We start from the raw sequence: 12415 nt of genomic DNA, 5'->3' as shown, positions 1-12415 counted from the left end.
ACAAATTTTATTTGTCATTGTTGATTTTTATATACATTTGAGATGATAAGCCGTTGTATTTTTTTTTTTTTAGTTTAACGTGGGTGTCCGGGCTAGCTTGCGCGCACCTCGACTAATCCCACGGACCCTAAAGTTAACGACCATGTAAGCCTCCAGTGGCCATCATATGAGCAACCACAGGGCTCGAACCTGAGACCACAGAGGGAGCAAACCTCTTGGTCCCAAGCTCTTACCACTGGCCCACCACCTAGATGGTTTAAGCCGTTGTATTTAGTTCTACCGGTCATGGTACCGAATGTTTTTTTTATATATTCTTATTTGACATAACATTCATAAATTATACATCAAATATAATTTTAGTTTATTACAAAAATAGATAGGTCCATGGCTTATATTAAATAATACTAATTACATTCATAAATTTATTTTGATTAAACAAATATATGGAACAATGAGAATTCATAGTAATTCAATAATATTTATATAATCACAAAACACAACACCTACTTATATGATTTTGCTTTATGATAATGTTTTTAACTAGTTGTTTGAAAAATTTAGTATAATTTGGGTCCGGAGGCCCTACGTTTTAAAAGTATTTTTGAAAAAAATTAAAATTTTTTTATTTTTTTTCTTTGTTTTAAATTAATATATTTTTTAGTGTTTTCAGATAATTTTGATGCGCTGATATCAAAAATAATTTTAAAAAAATAAAAAAACATCATTTTAATATATTTTTAAATAAAAAATATTTTAAAAAGCAACTATAGCCATACTCAAACGAACTCAAGTGCATGGAGTAGAAGCCATGGCTGTATCTCAATATGTAATCTACGTAGACGTACTCCATCAAAGCAAAATAAGATTCAGTGGAATTTGTGGTTTAAGTGGTTACTTCATCAAGAAAAAAGATACTATTAGCATAAAGATTTAAAAAAGATTTAAGTGGTTACAACATTAACATTAATTAAGCTGTTGCTATGATTAATTTGCTTAATTAGCTCACATTCAGGTTAATTTGACGGTAGAAATCCTGCCACTAATCCACTTAATTGGACAAATCCCTTTTCTTTGAAACATATTTTTCTCAAAATCATATCCTTTTTCACAAATATTACCATGTTCTAATAATACTTATATACCATAAATTAATTTGAATTCTTTTTTTTTTCAGAAAACATGCAAAAGTCCTAACAACTATCGAAATCAATCTATTCAACCATAACATATTGCACCTACAGCATATATTCCAACGTCCAAGTCATATTCCTCTGGAAAACTTGTGCATACTCTATAATTTTAAATAATTTAAACATTGCTATATTACTCAAGGAACTTTTTTTATAATATTTACTGTGTAAAGTCTTTTAAAAGACTTCAGAAAGTAAATTTATAAAAAGGAAAAGATGGTGTGAAAACTTTCGGAGGGAAAATTATTGGAGAGTTTATAGTAAATCAAAATGGATTGCTATGGAATTTCAAAGATGTTTGTAATTAATGGATGATAAAGGAAAAGGAAGAAGCTTGCAACGAATCTTTTTTTTACGAATAATAAACAAATAGAGACATTCGAAACTACCAAAAGAATTTGACTAGAATTACAAAGTTCATAAATTTTATGCCGCCGCCGACTTGAGTGCCTTCGGATCCAACCCCAAAGCAATGACTTTATCATTCTCGAAGCTAACGATGAGGCTCCTTCGATCCTAGCCATTAAAGTTAAAAGAAAATTACAAATTAGTTTCTTGATGAACCGATAATCTCATTGTAACGATGCTTTAAACATTCTAAATATTTTTAATACTTCAATCCTCATATTTCTTTTTTTGCTTCATTTCAGTCCACGACTCCAATAATATAGGAAGAGAGAGAGAAGATGGTGGGAAGAAAGAGAGACACCGAGACAACTATTTCTAGCAGCAATTTGAGATAATTTATATAGTTAACTTTGAAATAAGTTAGTAATTAAATAAAAAATATGAAAAAAAGGGATTTTTGAGTAGGAAAAAATACATTTTAAAAAGAGAGGTCTCTATCATGTTTTGCCTGGTCACAAGTTACACGAGTTGACTCAAGTCAACTCGGAAAAATTTGAGGTTTTAATATTTTATATAAAAAAATTAAAAAAACAATTCATATGGATATAGGCTATACATGTTGTAAATAATTAAGTTTAAAAGATTATTTCAAAAGGTTTTTTTATTCCACATTAGTAAGATACTATCTTATTCTTCTAAGTTGAAGTATTTAAACCAAAAGATTTTTTTTATCCCACATTAAAAAAACATAACTATTTTCTTGTGAACATAGAGTATATATACTAAAGGGCTTCGAATCCCACATTGAAAAAATAAAACATTTTTCTTGTATTTATATAGTGAACTTTCAAAAGAGTTAACAACTAATTGAAAAATATATAAAAAAAAAAGAGTCTCTAGGTATGAGAAAAAACACATTTGAAAAAAAAGGTCTCTATCGGGTTTTTCCGAGTCACCCGAGTTTCGGGTTGACTTAGTGGGTCAACCGATTTACTCCGGGCCAACTATAGGCCCAGATTTTGAATGAAACATGCCCGGCCAAGGTCTCATGTCACCCGAAAAAATTAAAAAATAAAATATTTTAGGTTTTAATATTTTATATGAAAAAATTAAGAAACAATTCATGTGAATATAAGCTATACATGTTGTAAATAATTAACTTTAAAAGATTATTTCAAAAGGTTTTTTTATCCCACATTAGAAAAATATTATCTTATTCTTTTAAATTGAAGTATTTAAACCAAAAAGGTTTATTATCCCACATTAAAAAAACATAATTATTTTCTTGTGAACATAGAGTATATATACTAAAGTGCTGCAAATCTCACATTGAAAAAAATAAAACATTATTCTAGTATTTATATAGTGAACTTTCAAACGAGTTAACAACTAAATGAAAAATATAAAAAAAGAGAGATCTCTAGGTAGAAGAAAAAACACATTTGAAAAAAATAACGAGTCTCTATTGGGTTTTGCCCGGTCACCAGTTTACTCTAGGCCAACTGTAGGCTCAGATTTTGAATGAAACAGACCCGGCCAAGGCCCTAGGTCACCCAGAAAAATAAAATAAAAATATTTGAGGTTTTAATATTTTATATGAAAAAAAATAAGAAACAATCTATGTGGATATAGACTATACATGTTGTAAGTAATTAAGTTTAAAAGATTATTTCAAAAGGATTTTTATACCACATTAAAAATATACTATCTTATTCTTATAAGTTAAAATATTTAAACTAAAAAGGTTTATTATCCCACATTGAAAAAACATAATTTTTTTCTTTTGAACATAATTATATATACTAAAGGGCTTCAAATCTCACTTTGAAAAAGTAAAACATTATTCTAGTATTTATATAGTGAACTTTGAAATGAGTTAGTAACTAATTGAAAATATGAAAAAAAAGAGTCTCTGGGTAGGAGGAAAAATACATTTGAAAAAAAAAAGGTCTATTCTGGGTTTTGCCAGGTCACTGAGTTCTGGGTTGACTTGGCGGGTCGATCGGTTTACTACAGGCTAATTACAGGCTCATATTATGAATGAAATAGACTCGGCTAAGGCCCTAGGTCTTGAGTTGACTCGTCGGGCCATGTCTGATAATTATGATGGTAACCGTGCCAGATCCAAGGTATTGGGTGTGACATGCCGGCCAAACCCAAAAGACCCAAAAAGCCTTAGGACTAGCGGCTCTTAGGTTTGGTATTGACGCCTAACCCAAGAGTTTTGGGTTTGACGGCCATGTCAGACCTATAAGACTTGAATAAGGTGGTCATGCCTTGATCCAACACGCCCTAACAGCTTTTGAAATAAAAATGGTAAAGACAACGTCTCCCATATTCCTATAAACATCTACAGTGTGATTCACGGTATAAACATTCTATGTACACAATACCACTATAGTGTTTTTCCCACGTGTTTAAAAAGTATAGTATAATTTCAATCTTTACATGCATCTAGTTTTCTTTTTTAAACTTAATTAGCAATAATTTGATTTTTTAGTAAAATTAATTAAAGTAAAATAATTTAGGTTGACCATTTAACTCTAAAAAATATGATTTATTATGAAATCTCTCACGAACTATGTCCAAATAGTCAGGTTTTGCTATATAACTTACTTAAGTGTTACAATTCTTTTTGTAACTTTAATCTTTTGGTATTTTGGATTCAAATTTGAATTATCTTTAGAATATATAGTTGTCGTTGTTGAATTAATAACTCACTAAGAAGATATGTATTATATATTTTGTTTGAAAACTTGATTACTATTTAGTCAATTTTATTGGACTAAAATGCTTTGTCTAGATTTCAAAAAAATTTAGCATCTTATTCTTTGAGTTCTTTATGGAATCTCTCAACAAAATCTCAGTTAATTTGATTTGATTTCTAAGTTTATTTAGAATTCCCACATTTTCTCGTAACATTAGTCATTTGTCACTTTGAATTTAAATTTTAAAAGGATTTTCTTTAGGATTTATTTGATGAATTGTTTTTAAAAAATTTACATGAATTAAAATGATTATGTTAGCCCACTATAAGTTCATTACAAAATTTATCAAAATTATGTTCATGTAATAGATTTGGTTACATAATTCAATAAAATTTTGCACATGTTAATTTTAGGGTACTTTAGGTTTAAATTTGGTGTATTTTTTTTTTTGTAGATTTAATATTAGTTGATAAAAAGTTTCTTTCTATATAGTGTTGGCATATTTAATTAAGGATATGCCTATTATGTCTTAAGAGTTTTACATATCATATAAAAAATATGTTCAGATAGTTTGGTTTGGTTATATAATTCACTTATATTGAATCTCTTTTCTATGATTTCATTCATTTGTAATTTGGTTCTAATTTGCTACATCTTATACATGTAGAATTAATTGATAATAATTTAATTTTTATTTTGTCAAATTCATGGAATAGCCCACAAATCGATCATGACAGGTTTAAAATCAACATATTCATAGATGATGCAATCATTATAAGGATTTGGATGGGCATTAATCCTAGCTAGTGTTGTTCTAACACACCAATAAAGTTATTTTTAATTCCAAAAAGTGTAACTTAACGTGTTAGATTTTAAATTTATTTTTTAAAGGTTACTAGTTCGAGTCCCACAAATCTCAGGATCACTGGAGATTTACATGGTTGTTAACTTCAGGACACGTGGGATTAATCGAGGTGCGCACAAGCTGACCGGGATACCCATGTTAATAAAAAAAATATTTTCTAATAAATTTGGCAAAACTTGTAAACTAATTAATGCCACATGATAATTCATTTCATCGTTTTGTCACTATTTCTTATTAATTATTCTATTAATTTTAATTAATTTTTTTATATAAATTTACTTCAATTTAATCGAAATAAATAATAATTAGTGATAATATAACATTTTGGAATCTTATATGTTTAATTATATTTTTATTAGAATTAAAAACTATAAAATTAAGAGGATCTTCACTCTTAATAAAACATCATATAAATACTTTTATATTGTTTTAAATCTTATTTTATTTTTTTGCCACAGAGAAAAGTATAAAGAAATAAGAATGCTTACAAGGTATCAAATAAAAATTGGTTCATACAATAGACCAATCAAATTCTATATATGATCACTATCTAAATCATTACAATATATATAGTTTTCAATTTTCATGCACACTATACATTATAGTTTTCACATGTAATTAAATTTACCCATGCTCGAATCCTCACACCAACATATAGTTTTTTTCATATCTTTTTGTTTGTATTTTATTGACTTAAAAAAATATTTTCATCAATTTGTATCGAAATCACTCCTATGTTCCTCAGGTGACAAACAATTCCACCAAAATTAATTAGCAAAGGGGTATATTAGAGTTTAAATGTGATACATCCTGATTTAAATTTGATACATCCCGTTTAAAGTCTAGATTAAAGATTATTTTGAGATTGTGATACTAATTGCGGTTCATAGTGTTTTTTCTTAGAAATGCATTAAAATAATATTTTTTATTTTTAAAAAATTATTTTTGATATTAGCACATCAAAAAATCAAAAAATATAAAAAATTTAATTTTAAATAAAAATAATTTAAAATTTAAAAGAATATGGTTTACCCATATTTCCAAAACATGTACTAAAAATTCCAGGGGTTGCTAAAAAGCTCTGGTCGAAAGAAGAGAGGTCCCTGATAATATGAGGCTGCTACCCTCAAAAGGCCCCTGGTAGGAACGATATTTTTTGACCCAATTGGTAGCCCACTAAGTCCAAAACTACCTATATATATATATATATAAATATAAAAGCCCAACTCAGCCCAACCAGACTCCATTCGGTTTAGCCCAAATATTGCACCGACCCAATACATTGTCAGCTAGCTACCTTGCACGGATCCACACTTTCAAAACCCCAAATTAGGGTTTCTCTCCCCTCCTTCCTCACACTCACACGCACAAAAAAAAAAGGGGAAAAAGGAAAACACTCTTTGTAAACTCGAAGTGAAGGCACCATGGTTTACCTCTGATAAGCTCTTCTCTTCTGTGACTGATCAAGAATACTTTAGTTTGATTTGATTTGACTTGACTTGATTTGATTTGTGTAGCCGCAAGGAGATTACATAGAGCTGCACAGGAAGAGGCATGGATACCGCCTCGATCATTTCGAGCGTAAGCGCAAGAAGGAGGCGCGTGAAGTCCACAAACACTCTGAGAGAGCCCAGAAGGTCTTCTTTGTCTTTTATACCTTTTTTCTTTCTTGAATTTGCTGTTTCATGTTTGATTTTAATGTGACTGTTTTTGTTATTTTTGTGGTTGGATGGGAACAGGCTTTGGGTATTAAGGGAAAGATGATCGCCAAGAAAAATTATGCTGAGAAGGCTCTCATGAAGAAAACGTTAGTCTTTTCTTAATCATACTGATCAAATTGTTGGTAATTAAGTTTTGATTAGACGAAACTAGTATGTTTCTATTATGTTCTTAGACATGAAGGTTAGTGGCAGCTTATTGATGATGATGTGCTCTTCTTTTAGTATTGAAATTTATTTTTTTCCGCGAATTGGAGAAATCAATTTTAATGTCTTAAGTCGTGTTTCATTTCTCATCGTATGGTTGTGTAGCAGTTTTGCGTAGCTGGTTAGGATTTACAGAGATTATGTCTGTGTATGATTACTTGGTGGTGCCAAAGGTGAGAAGTAAATGCGGTGGTTATCTACTGGCTTTAGCTAGGGAATTTGATTTATAAGCTAAGAATCGGTTTTAAAGTTGTTGGCTTTATGTTTCAGAGTACTTCTCTCTCGTTAGCCTTTCTTTTGCTGTTAAAAAATTTGTGTAAGTTTTGGTCGGAATACATGCAAAAGAGATGCATCCTCACAATTATATTTTCTTGTAAAATTGGGTTTTGCATATGTTAGCTTGTGGTTATGCAGCATTGGGATGTCAACATTGTCTAGTTGCTTTTACATATTCTCTTCATGAAGCAAGCAGTTATTGCCAGTTATGCATGTGGATAATTCTGTATCATGTCAACAGATTGGCTATGCATGAGGAGTCAACATCTAGGCGCAAGGTGGATGATGATGTTCACGATGGAGCTATTCCTGCCTATCTGTTGGATCGTGAAAACACTACACGAGCAAAGGTAATGCTTTTTGGCTGATATGACTATAAATCGTCTCCCTTATTCATACATGTTTGGAAATAAAATATGTGACATGGTGCTATATGCAGATTCTTAGCAACAGTATAAAGCAAAAGAGGAAAGAGAAGGCTGGAAAATGGGAGGTCCCTCTACCTAAGGTAAGATGGAGTTCGAGTTTTCCTTTAGCATCTCCATCATGTGCCTCTCTGACTTATTCTCCATTATGAGCTATTGCTTGAATATGCTGATTGCTCAACACTTTGAATGATTATTAGTGTCTCACTTGGAAGTCCTTTTCTTTCTTTAGGTGAGGCCTGTTGCAGAGGATGAGATGTTTAAAGTTATTAGATCTGGAAAACGGAAGAGTAAGCACTTTTCCAATTTTCTCTGTTCATCATGAAGCACCTCTTAAATCGCATATACTCCTGAATTTGGATCACATTCAATTCAGCTTATGGTCAGTTAGGAATGTGGGTTGAACACCGTTGGCTTGTTGATAAAAATAATTTGATACCTGAATTAAGGTAACATACAATTCAGGGTGTGGTCAGTTAGGAAACTGGGATGATAACTATTAGCTCATCGATTAAAAAGAATAAGTATAGAAATCCTGACTTTGTACCCCACATTGTACTCCTTTTTTTACCCATCCATGAGGCTTGTGTTTATGAGCATATACAAAAATAAATATTTTCATGTGCATTTGAGGTTTTTTATTATGTTAAAACATCCGAGAGATGTTAGCCTAGAAATGACCGTAATGTTTTTGGCTTTCTTTTGCAGCCAAGCAGTGGAAGAGAATGGTTACTAAGGCCACATTTGTAGGACCAGGTTTTACAAGAAAACCTCCCAAGTATGAGCGTTTTATTCGCCCTACAGGGTTGCGATTCACCAAAGCTCATGTGACACACCCTGAGCTCAAGTGCACCTTCAACCTTGAGATCATTGGAGTAAAGAAAAACCCTAATGGTCCTACATACACATCTCTCGGTGTGATCACTAAGGGAACTATCATTGAGGTAAATACCTCTTCCCTCTCTCTGAAATACCAATTTATCTCCGTGAGTCTGATATATAGTTATATTTCTTGCGTGGCGTTGCCTGATCACTTATTTCTCATCATTTCAAATTTCAGGTGAATGTCAGTGAGTTAGGTCTTGTCACACCAGCTGGTAAAGTTGTTTGGGGTAAGTCTGGCCGGCCAAACTTGGTTTCACTGCCGATATTGTTTCAACTATAATAGCATCTTTCAATTGCTTTGCTAATTTGGTTTTCTATGGGGTTGATGCAGGGAAATATGCTCAAGTAACAAATAACCCAGAGAATGACGGATGTATAAATGCAGTTCTACTTGTTTAGGAGATCAATAATAAAATAGAAGGAACTGTCTTTGAAGGAAACTTCTAACTTATGTTTTCCTGACACCCAAACGCATTGTTTCATATTTTGTGTAGTTGATCCCCCATTTTGTCCTTTCGTGTTGATTTAAGCGTTCTTTGTAACATGGAATTCATACCCCCCGTGGTATTCCAATTTTGCATCAGATTACTGAGTATTACCCTTCTTCTTGGTGGTTTATTATATTTTGATTGCTTTTCTGGTTGGGTTTGCTAGTAAGCAAGGCCATTGTTTTTTGAACGTGAAACAGATTAGTCATCTCTGCAGAAAGGGAGCAGTGAGAAGCAAGCATATCATGCATCTCTATTGAGCATTTGGGGCTCGTAAAACATGGCCACAGGTCTATCAAACTGTTTAAACCCTCGTTGCTCATCAATGAACATTTTCCAGTGCTATCACATCACTCGGACAGTATGAGAGGGAGCCCGTACCTACAAAGAATTTCGAGCGAGCGTATAATCTCTATTGTTTTCTGCATCTAGGACCCGTCCTGTAGGAATCAATCTTCCCCTTGACCTTGGGTGGTGGTCACTAGAAAATCACATCCATTGCCCTTCATTTTAAGATTTCTCATCCTTTAATCGATGGGTCAATATTTTTGTTCATCACCAGCTTAGCTTGTTACAAATTTTAAATGCTTATAGAGACGCTTCCAAATCAGTATAAAATTGAAAAAAATGGACAATGATGAAGTGTTTTCAAGCTTAGAAGACGGTACATCATGTAGAGGGATTCCTAGCCCGAAACCATTTATTGACCAGATCAAGAAATAAAATTTAAATGCTTGCTGGGAGGCAAGCAATTGAGTCGCCTGGATTGGTGTTGCTGTAATTCGGGGTTCATTCACCTGGAGCAGGGCTGTTGCCACCTGCAAGCCTCCTTGTCAAATCTTCTACTGGCACCTTGTAGGCAGCATTCCTGCTAGCACAATAAACCCCAACGGCTGCTGCAGCTGCCATCTCATAAATATTGGTGGTCACAAGACGCTTTGACTGCAAGAGCCCCCCCTTCGATGGAGACGGCTTGGTCTGTCCCATCGTTCCTTGATCCACAACAAGAATCGCAGTTATGCAATAAATAGCGAAGTCTTCACTGTTGTTCTCGAATACATTATGACAACCAAAGCCATTCTCAAAAAGGTATTCTGCTCGATGGACAACGATACATTATATATTTTTATACAAATTAACGAAAATACTTTCCTTTGAAAAACTCAATCGACACAAGATCTATTAAAAAAATAAATTGAAAGCAGAAGGAATTGTTATATTGTGCAAAAATTATTTTTTCTTCGTGGTTATTTTTTAATAAATTAAATTAGGTTTGAGTATCTCGTTTGAGAATGTTTTCTTTAGTTTGGATCAGAATATATGACTTTAAAGAAGATTCAACAATGACCCTACATATTGAAAGCAATTAAAGGATAGATTAAAGATTGCAATTTAACTATCTAGGTGGTGGTCCAGTGGTAAGAGTTTGGGACCAAGAGGTTTGCTCTCTCTGTGGTCTCAGGTTCGAGCCCTGTGGTTGCTCATATGATGGTCACTGGAGGCTTACATGGTCGTTAACTTCAGGGCCCGTGGGATTAGTCGAGGTGCGCACAAGCTGGCCCGGACACCCATGTTAAACTAAAAAAAACTAAAAAAAAAAAAGATTGCAATTTCTTTAAAATATATAATATTAATCATTTTAATAAATAATGAGCACATAAGTGCAATGAAGGAGGTCACTAATATATATTCTCTTACGGAGAGAAAGGTCGTGAACATTGCGTGAAGCCTAAATACTCAAGAAATAGAAGAGACTGCCTAGATATTTAACTGCAAAACCCTTACCAAGTTCGTGGATTAATCCAACGATGACACTCATGTTATTTCTTACAACAACATATATGCAAAGAGATTGTTAATTTATACAAATAAAATAAGGAGTGAATAATATCTGAACCAATAACGTTCGAGTTCTAGAAGAGCTTGTAATAGTTTATAAACAAGCACATGGTGTTTGTTGAAGGCCATAGCAAAATTGATAGACCTTAGAGTACATAATTCAAGCACTTATAGTCCTTAGAAGGTGGATGCATGTATATCTAGCATATAGGTAGAAGATTCTTGTTTATAAAGGATAAAAGAAAGGTATGAGTTAGTAGGTTGAGGAGCTAAAGAAGTAGTGAGTGTTGTGAGTGTGATTCAAGTATGAATATGGGTGAGTAAAAATACCGAAAAACCAATTAAATTAAGAAAATCGAAAAAAAAATAACTGAAAAAACCAAACCGTGAAAAAAACCCGATTAGAATTTAAAAAAAAAGACCGGTTCGGTTCGGTTTCAGTTTTATAAGCATGAAATTGAAAAAACCGAACCGAACCCAAATCGAAAAAAAAAACCGGAAAAAACTGAGTCAAACTGGAAAAAACCGAGCCAAACTAGGAAAAACCGAGCCAAACCGTTTGACCCAGTGTTTTTCCTAAAATAACCGAACCAAACTAAAACTGGTCGGTTTGAACCGATTTTGGTTTTTTTTTTAAAAAAACTGGTTTGATTACTTTTTTTTTGGATAAAAACCAAACAAAAAATGATACGAAGGTGAAACTACCATCATGTGTGCGAGTGAGGTGATATATATGGTATAAGAGAAGAGACCTTAAAGAAGTGGTGATGTTGCAGTTAAAGGAACTACTTTTGTTGGACTAGATTGGTAATATGCTTTTTCTATAATATACTTGGTTTCATCAAACATAACATGTCGAGATATATAGACTCTATTGTTAAGAAAGTCAATACATATATAACCTTTTTGGTTAGAACTATATCCTAAAAAAATATAAAGTTTGCTGTGCAATGAGAGCTTAAGAGCAACATATGGTCTAATTCGAAAAGAATAAACACATCCAGAAATCTTAAGAATTATATAATAAGATGGATGTTCAAGTAATTTGAAGAAATGAGACTCATTATTCAGAACTGGACATGAATGAGCTGGTTTGAGTAAAACTCAACAATATTATATTGTTACATACATATATACATATACATGTAACAACTACATGGAGTTTGAATTTAACAAGAATTATGAGATATCCTAACATAATCTTCAATATTGTGCGTATGTATCTATAACAAATACATGGAGTTTGAATTTAACATTATCTTTATGATCTTTAGGATTAAGGGATATTCTAGCATCATCTTCCATATTGTGAGTGTGAGATATCCTAACATGATCTTCATGATTAGCTTGTCTAATAAACTGATTATTTAATACGGTATTAAAATCTTGATGATAAAACAGTTACATGTTTGAATCTATATAAAATTAAACACTAAGATAATATATAGCGGGTTTGTGAAGGTTCA

At 32.2% G+C, this 12415-nt stretch overlaps 1 protein-coding gene across 1 annotated transcript; it reads left to right on the top strand.

The window, feature by feature from the left end:
- The first annotated feature begins 6408 nt into the window (after positions 1-6408).
- LOC7488094 (uncharacterized) lies at positions 6409-9220 on the top strand. Its single transcript, XM_002323351.4, has 9 exons — positions 6409-6538; positions 6629-6748; positions 6851-6918; positions 7554-7662; positions 7752-7820; positions 7970-8027; positions 8446-8681; positions 8798-8849; positions 8954-9220. Exons 1-9 carry the CDS (start codon positions 6536-6538, stop codon positions 9019-9021), a joined length of 783 nt encoding a protein of 260 aa, XP_002323387.2. The 5' UTR covers positions 6409-6535; the 3' UTR covers positions 9022-9220.
- The last annotated feature ends 3195 nt before the right edge of the window (positions 9221-12415 follow it).

Source organism: Populus trichocarpa, chromosome 16, assembly GCF_000002775.5.
Source record: "Populus trichocarpa isolate Nisqually-1 chromosome 16, P.trichocarpa_v4.1, whole genome shotgun sequence".
Taxonomy (NCBI): Eukaryota; Viridiplantae; Streptophyta; class Magnoliopsida; order Malpighiales; family Salicaceae; genus Populus; species Populus trichocarpa.
The sequence above is the reverse complement of the archived record's forward strand: the minus strand, read 5'-3'. Positions and strand labels throughout refer to the sequence as shown.

Excerpts from the sequence above, each read along its gene's own strand:
- LOC7488094 (XM_002323351.4), top strand. Across the intron at positions 6,749-6,850 it reads ACTCTGAGAGAGCCCAGAAG|GCTTTGGGTATTAAGGGAAA; the intron begins GTCTTCTTTGTC and ends GGATGGGAACAG. Across the intron at positions 8,028-8,445 it reads TAGATCTGGAAAACGGAAGA|CCAAGCAGTGGAAGAGAATG; the intron begins GTAAGCACTTTT and ends TTTCTTTTGCAG.